The 20,683-nt window shown below is 36.7% G+C and overlaps 1 protein-coding gene across 1 annotated transcript in view; it reads right to left on the bottom strand.

Moving 5' to 3' along the window:
- Positions 1-20,683, bottom strand: part of syn2b (synapsin IIb) — a gene marked incomplete at both ends in the record, with an annotated part of 83,683 nt that overhangs the window by 32,737 nt on the left and 30,263 nt on the right. The window contains one exon of the mRNA XM_079241587.1: positions 1,381-1,438. Coding sequence (XP_079097713.1) covers positions 1,381-1,438 — 58 coding nt within the window. The remainder of the gene's footprint in view (positions 1-1,380; positions 1,439-20,683) is intronic.

The following is a 20,683-nucleotide window of genomic DNA, read 5'->3' as shown; positions in this document are numbered from 1 at the left end:
GTTATTGTCTTAAATATACATTTGTGGAGTTTAGTTTATTGTCAGTTTCCATACATTATTACTAACTAACTGAAAAAAACTGAACAAATTTAACTTCATATGTAAATTCTGCTCAGTAACAATGATTACTTTCATTAGTTTATAATTTAATTTCCTTTGATGAGCATTTTTAGCAGAAGCGACCAAAATAGAGGCATAAAAACAGTTTAACTTTTGCAGCTTTTATTCATTTGTGTACTCCATTATGAACATAAAACCAAGCAATCATACTGGTAAATAATGCACATTGCTGGTCTTTTATGTAGACAGAGTGAAAATTTCTTTCTGACTCATAGCGGCTGACATCTGTCTCGTCTAGTGGATATTTCATCTTTGTGGTGAGGCTGGAGGTGTAATTTAGCATCTATTAGGTGTGAAACTGTTTAGTGTGAAACCCCTGACAATAGTCATCTCAAGTGCACTAACCAAGCTTTGTAAATTGGCCTGCGGGTTAACTGGTCTAACCAATATGAAACCAATATGCCATATGCTTTTAGCATAATGTGGATTTAAAATAAACTTAAAAGCTAGCAGGATGTCAAGAAGTGTGTGTGGCTTTAAAAAGAGAGACAGCACATTTATCTCTGATTACTCATTCGCAGCACAAAAGATACGTTTGCTACGGATGACAGATATACAAGTTCAGAGATTAAATGCTTTTGCTTTGCAGACAAAAAAAGGTTAGTTATTCTAAACAAGAAGTTTGATCAGTAAGCTAATGCACGGCATGAAAATAACATCATTATTATATTATAATATTATTTCAATAATATTTTTTGCTATTGTTGATCTGTTATCATACTGGCAGTTTCCTAATGAAAATATGATTGTTTTATATTTTGCATAGTAATGAATTCAATGTTCACCTGTAACTTCAAAGCTCTTGGGCTAAAAGTCACAATGTACATATAATATAATTCATATAATATAAAAAATGGATATTTTCCTTTTTGTCAGAAAACAAAATGATGCTTTACATTAATAAATGTACACAATGTATGTATATGTTATATTTCAGCTTGAGACTACCCTGTACAATGCAGCGGTGTTATATGACAGCATTATATGCATGCAGGATAAATCTGTATTTTGTAGCATGCAGTTTCAAACACAGTCATAAAGCTTATCTGAGTGTAATGTAAATGTTCTTAGTTCCTCAGGTGTTTGATCTCTGCCCTGAGTCTATCCAACTAATTCCTCTGAGGATATTTGTAGATTTCAGAGCAGAAGAAATACTCAAGAGCCTTTCTGTTCACTTTCATGTCTGCCATTTCTTTCATGATCCCTTTTAACCTTTAATGAATAATTCTGACACATCACATCTTTAAAAATCATTGATACCTGTTCCACTCTGATGTCGTAATCTCCAAGGACCTTCTTTCCCCGAAACACTTTTGCCCTGAAAGAGAAAAGAAGAGAAAGAAAAGCTTCAGTTTGCCATTTGTACCTTCCAAACTTCTCAGTTGTCTATGCCGCCCTCTACTGGACTGCAGACCAACTGTAGCGTGCAAGATACAGAAAATGGATGCCTCCTTGTGCACTTCTAATAATAAACCTCTCTTGGTTGTACATAAATGGTTATTTCCACAGGCTTCTTGGAACAGATTCAGTGATGTAGAAGGTCAGCGGAGCCACAATGCAACCCCAATTAGCATCACCCCAGCATCAATTCTCAACATCGCAAATATTTCAGTGCCATCTTCAAGTCTCAATTACAAATGTGCTTTCTAAGTGTGCTTGTGTTGACTTTCAAAAACCTTGATTGTCCTTTGTGCAACAGTAACGCAAAGCAGATTATAAGTAAACGCAGAGAGGAAGACAGATGGAGAGATGGCAGATGGAATGGACTGACAGACACATAAAGATGAGGAGAGGACCACATAAGATGTCAGCTAGAAAACAAACAGGCAAAATGCTCATGACATCTCACTGGACTGCAACTGGATCACAGATGGTTGAATCTGCATCCATCATCAAATCACACACCAAGCTAAATAAAGCAATAACCAAGAGACATGATGCACAACAATTCAAGCATAACTATCTTATTTTCAAGGAGTTCTGCTTTTTCTCTTCATCACAGTTTGTTTTCTACATCAGCTATATGTTTTCTCAGGTTTCTTCAGACACAACTGGGCATCTATAGTAAAAAAAAAAAAAAAAAAAATCTCTATTCCTCTATCCTAGTCCAACCCCCTGAAGTCAGCAAGTAAAGTTTCATCACTTTAACAATTTCCTATCAAATCAGATTTAATATGAACACATTTTTGTAAGTGCTATCAATAAAGAATGTATCCAGAATTCCTTTTATAGACCCTCATAGGGCCTTGTGTCATGCAGCAAAGAGGCATCTGGCTCATTAGTCTGGTTCATTAGGATTAGACCATCTGTGACAGTAACACTTAGAGGAATTTTCCTTTAACTTTGAACAATTGATAACCACACCAGCAAAGTGAGTGATCTTGCAAATACAGCAATAGTTTGTAGCAACCCTTTTCCAAGGTGTAATGATTTTAGAGTGTGAGCATTCTCAGGAGAGACAGCCACTTGCTCTAGTGACATTAATGTATTTGCCATCTGGGTATCATTGAACATCATCTTGACAACAGAAAAATGCCATCCCCCCCCCCACAGCAATTATTCAGCAGCTTCTCCAAATTACTTTTTCAACATATCAATTTAAGAAATGCAGAATAGCCACAGAGCTAACAAGGCTCTGCATTCAGTACGTGTTTATTATCTGTGGTTCACATAAAAAGCCCAGACACACCATGCCAGCCCTGCACAGTAATGGACATCTAATGTAGCCCCTTAATTTAATTCCACCAAACAACATAATGCAGCTGTCACATAGCAAAGCACACGTGCACATATAAATCCTGATAGAGCTGCAATGCGAAAGCCTGAGAGCAAGATTTTTACAGGTCAAAGATGCAAATTATTACAACAGGTTTCATTTTCAGATTCATTGTCGAATGGAGAGTTTGTTTGTGCCATCATGGCATCATATAATCCTGGATACATCCAATGAAATGGGTTACTACCACCAAGACTATTTCAATTACTTTGATATACATGCAAAAACATGCAAAAAACTTCACATGATATCAAAATGAGTACTGATAATGCATATGGCCATCTTGGTGATCTCTACTTGAATCAAAAATGCATAACTTATGTGTTCTCCACTGGGTGAATTGCACAAACAGTCTGCATTCTCTAAAGATTATCCTCTTTTTTTAAGGCAATCCCTTCTCTAAATATTGTGTTTCTTTTTTTAAGAGGTGCATCTTAACTTTCTCCCTGCTGGAAAATACAATACCTTAATAGTAGCTGCTTTCTTGTCCAGCTCTGACAAACCAATGTTATGATGCACAGTATCTCTGTTAGTAGACCAGGATGCAACGCAACGCGATGCAAATCAGTAAATTACAGAAAGCAACAAAAATGCATCTGTTACCAGAACAACATATCACACAACAAGACAACACTGTATATTGAAGAATATCTGCATTTGGAGAAAACAAGAGACACCATTTTTGGCAAAAGCTTGACTGTAGCAGGAGCTCATTTTTAGTCCCTTAGCGCTGGCTTGATTTGCAGACATCTGCAGAGCTATTTGATTGCATTTTTGCTAACCTTTACCGAGTTAAATAAACAGGAAATGCTTTTTTTTTTTTTCCAAATTAAGCTGTAATGGAACATATGTTGTCAACAAGTTGCCTCTTTTTAGAATCTTGCAAAAAATGGAGCAACCTCAGTATTGATCTTGTAAAGTGTTTGTGTCAACCTGACAAATCCTTCAGTTTGTCTAAAAACCCACTAACACACCGGCTCTGCCCTTTGCTGTGAGGCACAATGTAAGTAGCTGCAGTATATTGACTTTTTCAAGCCTTTCCACTTTAATCTGGTGCATGCTGGGTGTGTGAGGCTCATTTGACTTTCGCAATTCGGACAACTATATTAAGTACATTGCAGAAATCAGCAACCCCACTTGATATGATTTTGATGTTTGATGTAGATTAACTTCAAACTGAAAAGTCAGCAATATCTAGCTGAATGTGTGCTTTCTCACTAATACTTAAATAGCAAGACGTTGTTTGGTGCCAACAAATATGAAGTTTATACAGGCCAAACTATCATCTCATATAACTATGAAAAGTGTCATCTTTCTTCCACTCATCTAATTTTGGTTTTACTTATTACAGGGGATGAGTGTTACAGCTCCACAAGAAGCACACATAATTAAATTTTATTATTCAGATGAAAAATATAAGAGATACATGAGGTCATAAACAACAAATCACCTCTGACAGGTAATCCCTGCAGATTGTCTTTTCAATTTGTAGCACACAGAAGTGTTTTTTTTAAACTCTCACCAATACAGTTCAGTAAAGATTGATGGTCAGAAGGCTCCACAAAGACAAGCTGTTTTTCTAGAGTAGAGATTACAGACTTGTGCTCATACCATCACTAAGAAAGGATTTTACATTATTAGCTATTTTCTATAAGCTTGTATGCCAGTGAAGTGTTATGGGAAGGCTGAAGCTTTCCAGTTTGGTCCATCACAGAGAAAAAACGATCATTCACATTCACTTCAAGCCAGAATTTGTGAACTCTGATTAACCTAGCAGAGATGTTTTTGAACTGTGAGAGGAAGCTGTAGTACCTGGAGAGAAAGCGTGCATGAGGAGAGCATGCCGACTCCAAACAGAAACACCCCTGTAGAGGATAAAACAAAGAACATTCTTGCTGTAAAGCAGTTGTGCTAACTACCACGTGACTATCTTCTGTCTAATTTAGAAAAAATGATATTTTAAACAAAACGTGGCTTTTACTGAAGTTTTTTTTTTTTTTTTTTTTTTTTTTACTGGCAACATCATCATCACCATGTTTAAAAGTCAGAGAAAGAAATCATTTAAAAAAAATATTTAACTTTTTATAATATTTGCGTGGGTTATGTTCCATCCATCCATCCATCCATTCATAATCCGTTCAGCTTGTACTTGTGTCCATTCACATTATAGGACAAATCACAGCTATGGGTGATACCTACCTTGTTCAAATCTGTGCTGTGTACTGGGTTTGTGCATAAGCAGTTTTTCGATAAGTATTAACATGGTATTGATCTAAGTTAGATGAAGCAGTTGATGACTCAGTAAGGGACAAAAGGTATTTTGCAACATTCTTGTAAAAACCGGCATTGACTGCAATGCAAATAAGAGTTCAGTGCTCCAGTTCAATGTGATTTGTAAAATTTAGGTAACAGTATCCTACAATATCATCTCAGTACATTAATTTGATGAAAAAGTGCTGTGATGAGGACATCAGCTATCAGGACATCAGTCAGTACAGTATAACCAAAATATCCATGACTGTGCTGGGCTAAATTACAATGTTCAGCTCAACAAGCTCAAGTTTCTTCAGGGTCATTTGATGGGAGACCACTTTCAGTATTGATCTGAAGAGTCCATAAGTCTGAGACAGCCTGTAGAAATTAAGCCTTTTAAATCAATGCATTGTAATGACAGAGAGGGATGGGGAGAAAAATACAAAGAGAGACCTGGAAAATAAACGACTCCTCTAAAACTCAGGGTTGACAGTTAAAAGCATATAGATAACTACATTTATATAAAAAGTATTTCCCTCAAGCATCTCTAACAAGACTTGGAATCCTACATAACATAATGAGTCTTAGCTGACAAAAATAGACACCATAATAAGCATATAATGATTGCTTCTGCAATCCATTAAAACACGATACACATCACAGCACAGAGGATTTTTCTCTGCACTCTCCCCCCACACCTTCTAACTATTCATCCCCACTTCCCCCCTTTCTTCGCTCCTATCACCTCATCACAGTAGGCCCTCAACGAGTATAATTATTCTCACCCATCTGTTTTTGTCTTCACTATCGCGGTTATCATGATCAAGTGAAGGGGCATTGCAAAGGATGAACGTATGCATTCAAATGAACCATGCATGATAACTCAGTGAACAAATTTTAATGAGATTGCAGACGCTAAAGACTGAGTATGCAAAGCATGTTCTGTTGCCATGTGGCTGATGTGAAATGTGAAATGTGTGTCTGTGGCGCTCATATAGACATTTTCATAAATTTATGGAATGAACCAGTGTAAAGGCTAAAATTAACAATTTGGTTCTTCTGCAACACAACAAAGTACATGGCAAGTTTAATTAGATTATAGTTTTTGAACTTGCAAATGAGGCTGTGCAATAAAGTATTTTTTCTTTATTTTCATGTTCTTTATGTTTTATGTTCCTTCATTCATCAGTCATCATTCATCATTCATTCACTCACTCATGAATGAATTTATGCAGAAGATCCTAATTCTTAATTTTAGTTTTTTTATAAGCAGTTATTTCAGTTATATAAGTAGATGTAAATGTCACTAAACACTTCATCTTTTGAAAGTTTATTTATCTACAAAAACAAAATTTTGCCATTTAAGTAACATCCTCCCCAACACTGTGTGAGGACAGATCAGAGTACAGTAAAAGCATAAAGGATTGGGTGAAGTCCACTGGCTGAGGACCAAATATTCATTTCCAGTCTCTGACGCTGAGCATTGATCTTGCATGCTGTGACATATTGACTTATTGTTTTTTCAAGGTATCCTTGATACTGATAGGGTGGAAAGCAGTTGTTATGCTGCTGTTATGGACTGCAGTTGTCAACTGGCTGGATCTTAGGTCTCTGTCCAGCAACGTGAAGACAGGCTCCTCACTGCTGATAACAGATGTGGAGGTGTTTTACAAGAAAAAAGAGGCAAGGAAACACCAGCAATAGCATTGTGTTTGAAATACAGGTTAATAATTTAAATGAATAAAACTATAAAATCAACATATGGCGACTATACAAGTAGAAAGAAATCTAAAAAAAAAAATTAGTCTCCTCCAATCTTAACTTGTGTAATTTACTAATAATATCTCCACACAGATTTTTCCTTTCCAAGGACATGTATCATGACAAGTGAGCTGAGAACATAGCTTGCTCTAGAGGACCACAGAAATCTGCTCAGACTCATTAGACACACAAAGACTGAATGTTCACATAAAAACATGAACATCCATGCAACAACAAGTCTTCTATCTTTTCCAAACCTCTGTCTGACATCAGCCCTTTGGTGTCAGTGAAAGATTCAGGGCATTTAAATTATTCTGGTGAACCACAGTTCTGACTAACCACAGTGGCTGAACATGCATGACATACAAACCTTCAAATCAGACATATTGGCTCATATTATTCTCGCCTGAGGTGAAGATGTCACCTGAATTATTCATTTGCAATGCAGGAGGCTCTAACACCCCCTACTGCTATTATCCGCTCTGTCCATGGCATGCAGGGGTGTAGTTAATGATATGTCAGAGTATCTGGAAAAAAAAACAGTGTGTCAAAGATTAATTCAGTAGGCAACAAGTCAATTAGGAGCTTCACTGCAACTACGAATAAATATGTAGGTTGTTGTAATTTAGTATTATTTGGCTTGTGTATCCTGTATAGACTATAATTTTACAGAACAAAAAGCTCAAACTCAACTTGTATAGTTACATAATGTTAGAATAAAATGAATGGAAAGCTGTTTGCTTTGATTTGCTACGTCTGCTGTATTCTAAGAATCTGGATGGAGAATGTCTGGTAGGTAACTGCGTGTTGTTTCTGAAGCCAAACAAACACACATTGCAGAAACTTAAACGTTTTGTTCAAGTACGTTTGTGTAACTGCAGATTTTTGTGCAGACATTTAGAGTGCAGAGTTTTACATTTAGTACAGATAGGGCAGCAAGAGTGACCAGCCTTCTAGCTGCCACATATTCCTTTTTGACAAACACTGCCGCAGTGTCTCATTCCTGGAAGAGGTAGCTGTCAAAGCAAAAATGGGCATAGAGATCTTGCACTTGTGTAAAATTATTGTCTTGACATTTACTAATTGATTACTTAACACTAATGTGTAATTTTGGTAACAGCCTACAGTAGAAGGTAACTGAATATGTTTATGATAAAGATTTTTCCAATAATCCATCAATAAAGGAGGCATCAATATCAATAAATGTTCAGCCTGATGCCTAGAGGCTATTTTCCAGAGAGTAAATGGCATATCACTCTGGGAGTTGGTCCTCCTGAATAATTAAAGACAAATTAAAAATCTAATTAAAAGACAGAGCCAGCATCATGCTGGAAGTGGACAAGCACAATTTAAAACATGACTTTCTGACTGCCTAAAACTAACCTTCACTGCACCTTGTACTAATCGTTGATCTTGAAGCATTCATTTTTGAAAAGCAACTGGGATGAGCGGCCTGTTGGAAAATGCAAAGTTCTGAGATCATTTTGCAGAAAAATGTTATCATTTCTTGTTGATATATTTGTTGTTAACGAGAACAACTGAAACAGAATTACAGGTCATTTTTGTTCTCCGGGCTTCATCATTCAGCATATTTAATATGAAGCACTCAATCAAAGTTGTAGGTTTTCATTTTTCCTTCTTCTTTTATACTGAGATGATTTATGTCAGCTGCTAAATAGCCATGAGTGAGAAATGATCAAAGAAAGTCCACATTGCAAAGGATTTTTATAAATGGTTTCACTGTAAATGTAAGAAATGTGATGAATGCATAGATTTGCATTTTTCTTCATCACTTCAAACCAAGACCATTAAAACTAATTTTGTGACCCAACAGAACCAAAACGTACAAAAATAAAAGTAATTGGTAAACTATCAGATGCTGTTTTTGCTGTAGCCAACTTGCTGTAGACCGAACTGAAGACACAGACCCCAAAACAAGCTGATGTCATAGATGGCTTCTGTTAATGCTCTATAAAAGTGGTATCATAGTAATTGCAAAGTTTCTAATGATGTATGTAAGTCACACTGTAAATAAAAGATTTAACATGAAGAAATTATTCAGTTTATTTGTAAAGCACCAATTCAGAACAAAGATCATCCCAAAACACCTCAGACATATGATCCCATTCAAATCCAGTTCATTGTAATCAAGTCTGAACTAGTCTAATACATTATAGGCATGTTGATATGAAGACAGTTCATAAAAAAAATGTCCAGCTAACAAAATCATCAGATCATCTTGAATCTTCTATCTGATAAAATTCTTCATTCTGAGGCAACAGTGGAGAGAAAAGCTTTCACCCTGCAGAAGAACTACATGCAGGAAGGGTGGCCATCTGCCTTAGTTGGGGTGTTGAGAGGAGCGAAAACAACATTCAAAAAGAATCTTTACACTCCATGATTTACTACATGTCTCTCTCCCTGATAAAAACTAAACTGAATACAAACACTTTTGGAGCTTTCTTCTGTGCACATTTTCCTTCCAGGTTTATGTAAACAATGCATCACATAACTGAAACAGAAATACATGCAACATTTGTTTTCTAGCTTCGCTGCAGTGCCGTTCCTGCATCACATAACAACTGAGTGTTGAAGATGTGTTTGCCTTTGTTTGCAGCAACCATAGAGGACTCTGTGTCATCTGTGGGGCTTTATTACATTACTGTGATGAATGATGACCTACGGGCCAGCGTGTTCTCTCAAACAGGCACACATGTGCACTTTGTGTGTGGTATGTGTCATTTTGTGTCTTTATTTAAACATACCCATCTGACTAGACATGTGGAAAAAAAAAAAGTCTAATCTACAGAACATCTTCAAACTTCCAGCAGAGTTAATTGATTTCTGAAAGTTTCACTGAATTCCACCTGCTAATACTGAGGAGTGTGTGTGTGGGGGTGTGCTGAGTGTGGGTTGGTTTCTGTGTGATGATAATGTGCATCTTGTCCTTGAGAAGTAAGGAGGAGTGACAATAATCTTTTTTATCTTGTCCCAGTAATTTGACAGCTTGTTCTTCGTTCACGTTGCTGCTTTTGCTTTTTATCATTTAAATTAGTCATTTCCTTCCAAATTAAGGAGCTATTTACGGCAAATATAAAATTGGTCAAGTTTCCAATATCAGAGCATTCAGTTGGCCTAATTTTTACTATTCGGTAAATCTTGGGACTACTTTTAACCGTGGAGTAACACATATTTATGCAATGCCAATTTGATCTTTTAAGGTAAATCTCTCTAAGATATTTAAAAATGTTTTAATTTTACTCTCCAACATATTTAATCTAATTTAACTATGTAAATAATTTAAACTTATAAGGAAAGGGACCTATTTTTGTTTTTAGATCTGCCACTTTCGCTCATTTACAGGGTGTCTTGAAAATAACAGTACATATTACCTTTATGTTTTAAGTACTCCTTGAATGCGAGACTGGCAATTATTGTAGAAAGGCTTTAAAGCAGGCTATTAAATTTGATCCTACAAGGGTTGTGGTGCCGCAGGTTTTCTACGTATCTCTGCTCCAACACCCCTGACTCAAATTAATGTGACATTGTACAGAACTTAATTGGCTGTGGTGTCCATTTCATTTAAGGCAGGTATAACAGAGCAGGGGAACATTAAAAAAACGATAGGACTGCAGCCCTCATGGGACTGCACTGGATTGCCCTGCTTTAAAAGAAAACTACAAATGTTTCCAACCCAAAAATTCCTGTCCTTCTGAAAACATCTTAAAGAAAGACAAAAGGGGATTAGGAGATAAAATGAGGATCAGAAAGAAAGTGATGGAGCAAGAGATAAGAACAGAGTCAACATTTTGACCTGTACTGGTTGCAGAGAGCTCAGAGAAGAGGCAGGATGCAAATGGATCTCAAATTAGCTTTTGTTAGTGGAGAATCAAAGTGCAAATATCTGCTGAAGTTAAAAAGTAGCCCTGCTTTAAGCTTTCAAGAGGTAAATAAGTACTAACTTCAAAAATTAACTAAACATATTTTTGCAGAACTGGTGACAGGCCACTCATATTTAGATCCATTATTTACTCCACATACACAGAACTTTGTATTCTATGATCATAATTTTTGATGTGCCATATAAAATCTACTTTATCAATAATTTTGTCAGTCCCTCTTAAAACATGAGCTTTGCAGCCAGTATTGGCTCTTTTCCAACCGAATGCAGTGGCATTTTATTTCAGATCATAATTAGCTGGATAACAGAGCAAAACAATCATGGGCAAATTTGTGGAATGACTGACTCCCCAGAGAGAAGAAAAACAAACATTTTATAACTGCAACATGTTGGCATTGTCAGAAAAGCCTATGCAACTGTGAGAAAAATTTGGTCTAATTAGGATGGCCTCCACTGTAAACCTCTAAAGTAAAACAAAAAATTCTCAACCCTGGGAAGATTCTGTTCTTATGTTTGATGTTGTCAGTAATATCCATCTGTGAATTTGACGTGAATTTGTGAGTAAAGAAATGAATAGGCTGAGAGTGTGACTTGCTTTTGCTTCAATCCATTTATGACTTATATTCCTGAGTATATATATGTAATAATCTTGTCATAAAATTTTCTCAAGTGTTTGTTTTATCCAAGCATTAAACCAAAGCACAAATAACACTGTGGAAAAGATCAAATAATAAAATGGGGTAAAAAAAAAAAAGTGTCTAACATTTTTGACTTCATGATAATGTAGCCATGACAGTAGCTTTATGAAAGTCCACAGTGATTTTTATGGAGAGATTAAACTCATTAACATGCAGGCAAAGAAGCAGAAAACAAACTTAACAAGCTTTTAAAAATTGATCTGCATTCATAGGTGGTCTTGGCCTGAACATCTGTACTCTGTGATATTATCTGGTAAAAGACCATAAACCCCAGCAACTGCCCTGAGATAATAAATTGATGGCTAATGTGTTCCTATGTGGGCACAAAGGTGTTTTCTGCTACATACAAATACATAATGCTGATATTTAGAAAGTAAGCCATTTTCTATTTTCAGCATCCTTTCAAAGTATTTAGTATTGCAAAAATGGTTGGAGAATCCACCTTGTGAGGTCTCAGCTATGTATTTGTGGTTAAAGCCAACACTGGAGTTTAGGTGTCAGACCAGCCTGAAATTGAACCTCCTGACTGACTCTAAGGGATGCCACTTATCTTAGTATACTTTATAAACCCTAAGATGTTTTATTATGATTTAAACAGTGTGGTCATATTGCAAACATCCAGTACAAACTGTCACAGTAACATTTCATGTCATCTACATGTCATTTTCTTTGTAGCTTGTCTCACTCACAGCAGACAGACAGCTGACTCTCACGCCCATCCAGAAAGCCTTCCTGCGCATGATGTTGATGTTTCAGGAGATGAACGGAGCCGACATTATCTGTAGGTTTCTGAAAAGCTGAACTGAAGCAGTAATTTGGAAAATGCTTGTCCATTTTTACAGAAGACTTTCCTGTTTCTGTGAATCAAGCCATCTGATGTGTCAGGCTAGTTTTAACACGCTAACATTGTCAAATGTCATTAGTTTAGATCATCAAGGAGAGAAACCAAACAAACAAGAACAGAACTGTAATGGGGATCACCAAGAAAAAGAAAAGTAATCATATGCAGAACACGAAGGCCTGCATTCCCATTCCCATACTCATGAAGATATTTCAATCTGGACAAACCAAAACACAACCATTCATAAAGTGGTCCTCGGGGTTACTTTATTTGAAATGACTTGTCCTGTGGTAGACCAGGCATTTCAGCTCTTCAGTAGATGAACAGCATGTACCAAGGTGGTCCATAGAACAAATCTGTAAAAATCTACTACATGAAAGACAGGTTGAGGATGTTACATTCACATTAAGGATTTTGCTTTGCCCAGTGGCCCGACTCTGGATAGAAAAAAACTTGTGACATTGCAGAAGCTAATTGAAAATGCCACAGCAATTGTGTGCTATAATTAAAGGTAAAGGTGGTCCACTGAAATATTAGAGTGTCAGACCTTTTTTTTTTTATGCCAGACATAGTAGGAATGTATGTTCTTTTAATAGTGGCCTTTCCACTCCTATTCAGTGTTTTATGCATTAACTGACAGCTGAAAAGGTTTAGAGTTATAGCGACAGCTATTTTATTTTAAGGATTTACCATGACTGATTCATTCTGCTTGGGTCTCCTTGTAAAGGAGAGATGGTGGCTTGTAAAAAAAAAAAAGAGGGAGATTTTTAGCAAGAATCTCACACATACCTGTCATTGTTTTATTCTCAGTGCCTTCATGAGGAAAATTTGATTCTCACCGTGGCAGGGAGCTGAAGGAGTTGTACAAGACAATATCCTTGTATGAAATTGTTGTTTTGCCTCAGATGTTTGCAGTAAGATGACCAGACCTGAGCAGATAGCCACACACTGATTCATCTCACAGCATGGTCAGTTTAAGATGACTACTCCTCCTGATTGGTTAAGACAGAGAGTCTGTTCACAGGAAGATAGAGAACACATAAATCAATAATGGCTATCCTACAACTGTTCTGAACAAATGACTTTATTTGTTATCCAGATGAGTGTGTAGGGGCGTCTTTTCTTTTCTGTTCTGTGTGTTTCGTCCGAACACACCTGTGAATATTCTTTTTTATTCACAAACACATAGGCAGGCACAAAGCCACAAAATAGCCAAGAGGACTTTTACAAGCTTGAATGAGATGCTGAAGAAGTGAGCTGGGAAGTTGTGTCAGTGAAGCAGCACCCATGTCTTCCTCTATGCTGTAAGTTCAGGTTCATGTCAGCAGCTGGCATTTTATGGCAAGCTTCATCGTAACTTAAATATAAAACAGACTTTAAGAGTTAGCTCGAGTAAAATATTTAATATTATTTCTCAAAGAAATGATGAGATTAGCCCCACTCTCTCGAGGCACAATCAGCTGTTTCAGAGGAAGCACTGGGATGTGTCTTTCTGTGTAGAAAGACAGCCAGTTGGCTGAGGCTACTAAAGTAGAAAATATACAGGAAAACTGGTGTCAGTAGATTTCTGTGGGAAGTCATGGTATTGTTCCAGAAAAGATGTGGAAGAGTTTTTATCCACCAAAAACACTTCCCATCCGTATTAATTTATTTTCTGTTCAAGCTTTGTAAAAAGAGAGCATTCATCCCAGTTGCCACTGGAGTCCTCATGGCAGGTTACATCTGGGATGAACTTGTCAATCATGTAGTGATCTTGGCCTTCTAGGATTAAAAAACACTCGAACTGGATTAAACAATAGTTGTCATTTCTTTCTCTGCAGTAAGACTGGTCCACACAGGACGAGAAGGGGACTATTTGACCCAAGGGAGGACGACACACAGAGATTTACACCTTTTCTCTCTACAGAATGCAGCTGTGTCAACAAAGGGAGTAGAACATCTAACAATTTATAGTTGCAGGTCGGGGGATGCCGAGAGTCGCATCTGACCAAACCCTGGTTCTTGTCAAAAATGACACCTTTCATCAAAGTACCAGACTTCATGGCGCCAGAACAACCCCTCCCTTGACTGAGAAGGAGACTGGAAATAAATTCAAACTTCTTTCCCCAAATGAAGGAAACTTTAGATGCTTAACCTCATTGATCTTATTTTACAAGTTTTCTAACCGATTTAACTTAGTCTAAATGACTGTGGTTAATTGTTTTGATTGAATTTCTTCTATTTCCTTATTTTATCTTGATATGTGATTTAATTCTTTGAACTGATCACACACGCATATCAATCATAAACACTGCATTAAATAATTGTTGATTATGTTTTCCAAGCTTCAGACCTCTCTTAAGCTACTAATGTGACTGAATAAAATGTGAGTTTTCCTTTTTAGGATTTATTGCCCGATGAGGACGAGTCATGAAAATTAATTAATCCACCTTTAATAAAATTACATGTAGCCAATCTTTTCATGTGTGAAAGTAATACTATAAGTTAATGCTTTTCTTCCCAGCAAACGAGGAGTCTGCATAACTCTGAAAGAATGTGATTTGATGTGTATTGGAGTCAAACAAAGTAAAGAAATTTGGGTATCATGATCACATTAATGAGATGCAGAGGGAAGGAACTAGAGCTGACCTGATTGGATAAGGTTGGTCAGCCTCTGACAGAAGCAACTCATGATTGGCTGGAAGTTCGAAAGGTGGGTCTGTTTAAATTAGACTGGCAGCCTGACTTCCTCAGTTGTTTTTGTCTTCTCCTTAGTTTTTGTCTTCTCCTTAGCTTTTTGTCTTTGTCTTTAGTCTTTAGTCTTTCGACTTCCTTTCCTTTTTAGTTTTATTTCGTTATAAGCCTTTTACCGCTCCGTTCTTCCAAACGGGAGAAAGTACAACAAGTGTTTATTTGTAACCAGTCATTTTTCCCGAGATCAGCAATTAACTAGAACCGTAGCTCCAACTTTTTCCACTGCGTCTTTACACATAAAATCTGGAACTATCTATTTTTGGGACTATCTGGATCATCATCACGCCGCTCTGGAACTCCGCTGAATGGACCCAGAAGCCCAGAGTAGCTGCATAGACCTACCCATCTGACGCTCCAGGGATACAATCCCCCGGAAACGCGCCGAATAGGGAATCAACCACCCGCTTCGACCACCCTCCGGACATTCAGCGTCCAAGTAGGATCTGATAGCGCTCTGACATTTGTGATGTATCAAACCAGTGCATCAAAGTCTAATTAAATAATTAAATTTGAATTCTTATCCAAATTTAAAGTTATTGAACACGTTCTTATAAAAGATTTAAGTAAGAAAATCATCCCGATTTATTTGCTTAATTCCAACCAGTTTCTTCCTGCTCCATCTCATTTAATTAATTTCAGCGTTCCTTATTAATGTCATAAATGAAAATCCATGCTGACAAATTCATTAGACCATCTCACCAATAACCTCTCCATCATTGCTCATTTTCACTGTTGTATGTTTACCATCATTGTAATAAATATGTATAATCAATTCATCCGTTCTTGTCATAATTTCTGAATGCACAATTTCTGGTTCATTCGTTCTTAGAATTTACTCCTTTAAATTGAGACTGTTCATTGAAATGAGAGTATTTCAGGTGTCTCATCCGCCTGAATCTTAAGTTAATTAAAAGTGATGAGTGGTGCTCCGAGGTAATTAATAAATTAAGAATTAGTAGAGGCATATTCCGCTACAATCACAACACCAATACACTGGCAAATTAAATAAATTGTCTTTCATATTCACATTCACTCTAAATGTTAAATTTAAATCTCTTAATAGCATTTTTTTGACTGATGAATCAAAATTTATAACAAAGAACTAAAATTTTTACAAATCTAAAATTAAAAGTATCCAGAAATCCAGCATTTGCTTGGAGCAAAAACTCCAACGTGACTTTTTTCTTGCGAAAATGGTTAGATTTAAAGTAGGGGCAGTCCTTACACAAATATGGTTTAAGTTTTAATTACCTGACAAATCACTGATATTCATCTTCACAGATGATAAAACATCATGATGTCCACTTTACCTATATTGCTAGTTTTTGTTAGGCCACAAATGCTAATAAAAGAGGAAATATTGCCAGAAGGCACATAGATCTTTATGAAAAAGGTTGGTGACTTAAAACTTGTCCGTGAAAATGTTTTTGCAATGATATATATTTTGGACTTGTAGACATAGATTTATTACATGTTTTCTTAGACAAAAATATAAAATAGAATTTCTCAACCTTCTAAAATAAAAATCTCACATTTTCTTTTTGGAGTTTGCATGTTTTCCCAGTGACTGCTTAGGTTCTCTCCAAGCGCTCCAGCTTCCTCCTTCCATCCAAAGACATGCATGTTAGGTTAATTGGTCACTTTAACCCTTTAAGGTCCTGGTCTACCACTTGGTAGAGGTAAATTTGCAGTGACTTTGACAAATTTCTTCAAAATATTGTGGAAATATACCGACTTGAGCAAACTCTATCAACTGGTTTGGGTAAATAAAACCCAAACTGTTTGTCATACTGTTTTGAATTTTAATTATTTCACTGTTGTTACATTATTATTAACTTCTTCTTTTTAACATCGGCTAAAAAAAGACTTTTATTCTGTTCATTCTTGTCGAAAACAGACAGAAAAACCCAGAGAAACTTTTTTCTCTGGCCTTTTTGTTAGTGTGAAAGTCGAAGGGCTAAGCTATATCTAGGAGTGAAAGGGAGCGCGTGTGATTGTTTGTCTCTGTGTGCTGGCCCTGCTTCACTGGTGACCTGTTCAGGGGGTACCCTGCCTCTCACCTGCAATTGCTGGAATGAGCTACCCCACAACCCTGAACTGGGATAAGTGGCATAGAAAATTACTTGATTCTTGATTTGCAACCAGTCACTATCAGTATGAACTGTAGTTGATGTAATAAGTAACTTAGAACAGTGCCTTGCAATCCATGTCCTCAGGACTCACTGTCCTGCATGTTTTAGCAGTAACCCTATCTTACTAATCCTGAATAAAATGAATGGCTCGTTTACAGACTTGCAAAGAACTTGATGAGGAAGTTTATTAATCTGAATTAGGTGTGTTGGAGTCTGAATACATCTAGGACGTTCAGGACAGTGCGTCCTGAGGAGCTGGATTGAACAATACTGACTTAGAAGAGCTCTTTTATGGGAGTACAGCATTTTCTTTCAGCCAACATCACAGACGTTTCTCTGCACATTCCCACCACCTCCTTCATCTCACATGTATATTAACACTTGCAAATTAATACAGTGCACCAACAAACAAATCCTCAAACACGAGTGTCTGTGCCACAATGTCCCCGTTTGCAGTGTCATCATCACTTTATTGTTCGGCTTAGCAGAGAACTTCTGTGGTGTGTGGTTTTTGCGCGTGTGCATGCATGTGTTTGTCTACCGCCCACACCACCCATTTGTCGTGACAATGCCTGAAGAATAGAGCTTAAATTTAGACAAAAAAAAAAAAAGTAGACAGGAATTGCGGATGCACCTTTAGCACTTTTCCTGATAAGAAGAGTCACAAATAAAAAGTTACAGGTTACCTCGGCCAGATAGACGGCAAGTTAACGCAGTGAAGATTTACAGCACATGAGTAATGCATGTTCTGAGCCAAAGCTCAGTTTAAAGCATTACAGTAGGACGCACATGAAACAGGAAGAGTTTTTGGTGAGCGATATTGTGGGACTTTACTATAATTTGTAACAGCAGCAATACTTGTGGTGTGGTGTTAAGAACTGGACAGATTTTCACTAGGAAAGAAAATGCTACAGATGCATAATTCAGTTACTAAACATGCATAGTTTTGTGTGACTTCTGGAAAAAATTTTTTTTTTTAAAGATTTCACCATGTTTAGGATATCCTTGTGTTATTAATTATAATCATCGCGGATATGTTAGAGGTGCTCCAAACAACTTTGTGTGGCATAATTATAATAATCTCATTTGTTGCTACAACCCAACTTGAATCAACACTTGAGAAAAAAAATAGCCACCAGCTTCTGAATGTAGACAAGTATTAAGCAGAAGAAACTTGCCACAGGACTTAGAGAAACTAAAACAAGCATTAAAAAGACTGATTAGTGTGCACACATATTCACGGCAACACACACATTCAGATGGTTCTTAATTTTGATTTAGAGCTGCTGAGTATGTAACTGTTTGCTAGCAGTCAAACAAACAAAACAATTAATTTGGTATTAGATGTTTTGGCTTAATTGAATACGCTGCTGGCCTGCTGAGCAGCAGAATTAATAATACTTCCTGAACATGGTTGCAAGAGCATCCATGGTGCAACATGGTGCAATCTTAAAGTGGCTGGAGTAAAATGAATACTTTAGGGGAGGATGCATCTTTGGCAGCTGGAACTGGAACAGCCATCAATGTCTGATGACATCCGTTCCATCTTTAGAGGTAGCTGGCAGTTTCCTAATGGGATGGGTGGGGAGTCTGCTACAGATTTATCTGAGAAAGCCAAAGCCTGTAATAAGGATACCAAATGAGCTTTCAGTGAAATGTATGATTTAAGGGACCTGAAATTCCAGTTAGTGAGAAAACCTAAAGTGTTTACATAATTTGACTGTTGTTACATGCTCAGCTGAGCCATTCAAGTGCTGCATTTGGATTTTTATATCATTAACAGAGAGCAGAAAGATGTCATGGATTTAACACTTGAAACATTTGATATGCATCTTAGATATTTATCATAGGAAAAATATTCAATTTAGTATAAAAAGCAAAACTCTTAAGAGGCATTTTGTTACCATCCTCTGCCAGCTGTATCCACTATAACTGATCTGTGTGCTTTCGTGTGTAATTAGAAGAGATTTCAGCAAGTGGTAAAAACAATCAAAATGGGCACCAAATGTGCTACGCACAGCCTTATGTACCTATTTCCAGCTGAATCACTGCACCTATAACTTGGCACTAAAGTGTTTGATAGGATGAACACAACAATGTGATCATCACAGAATTATTTCCATGAAAAGTGACACTGCTCATTCATTTGCATCAAAAGCTTTGCACCTGCACATAAATTGGGCTCTCAGCACTGCAATTTAAAGTCATTACCACTTCTTCCAAGCAGCACACATACAGTAGGTCATAGTGAAAGAAAATGCAGTCTAATGATCTGAAGTTTGGTGTTTCATCGAACCACTGTTTAGAATGCCTACAGCCCTACACTCTTACTGGGCAGGCCTTTAACCAAACTGGTCCTTTTCCAGTCTGGGAAATAAGAAAACTCTCTACAGAGTGTATTTTCTCAGAGATGGATTTTTATAATGAGCGTGAATGGTTGTTTGTATCTCTGTGTTGGGCCTGTGATTGACTGGCGACCTGTCCAGGGTGTACCCTGCCTCTCGTCCAATTATTGCTGGGATAGGCTCCAGTTTCCTCACGACCATGAAATGGTACAAGCAGTTACGAAAATGGATGGATGGATTTTCACAATGATGTCATGTGCACATGTTTTTCAGGTACACAAAATTCCAGTTGTATAATTCACACATCTAAAAGTGGAACTTGTGCCTGCTAAAGATTGTAAAATCTCCAAGGACTGTCATGTGATTTAGCATAATTCTGTTTTAGATGGCCTCTGGGAAAAGTGATTATTTGTCTGCATGATTTTGGCTTTGGCTTTGTTTGCAAGACAGACTTAAAGAAATCAAATTAAATCACGTGTAATTTGCATTCATTGTACAAAATGTGCATGATTTCTATAATGTGAATAAGTGCAGTTAAAAAAAAAAGAGTGCTGTGGCTACAGAATATAACTAGTAGTGTGCTTTTGTGAAAATTAACAGTATTTATTTGGTAATGAATGAATAAACTACACAAAGTTTACCCAGTATAAGCTTTGATTCACATCACCAGATAGCTGTGACTTAGTAAAAAGGCATTTGTTGATCCTAAGGAGGTTTTACACAGGTATTTGTCTACATGGCAAATTTTCCTTTAGCAAGAGAATGGGTCCCGTTATTTCCCCTGATGTGGTAATCATTGTTGGACAGAAAAAGGATAAATTACTAAATTAAGATCAATTTATGCACCAAAACTTCTTATATAGGTTTAGGAAATGATTATGGTTTAATTTAGAATATATCTGTTAAAAATATGAATCACATGTCCTATGCAGCAAGCTTCTTTATTTCTATAATGACCATGGGAATCATGCCATGCAAATCTAAGATTTATGGTCTCCATCATGAGACAAGGCAAGATAGAAAGAAAAGAATACAAGAGTCACATCCCCATAACAAAAATCATAAAATTTTATTTCAGTGCCACTCTCCGCCTTAAATTCAATTTTTTTTTTTTTTTTTTTTT

This window comes from Telmatherina bonti, assembly GCF_933228915.1.
Source record: "Telmatherina bonti genome assembly, chromosome: 6".
Lineage (NCBI taxonomy): Eukaryota > Metazoa > Chordata > Actinopteri > Atheriniformes > Telmatherinidae > Telmatherina > Telmatherina bonti.
Note: the sequence above shows the minus strand (reverse complement) of the source record. Positions and strands in the feature narration are given on the sequence as shown.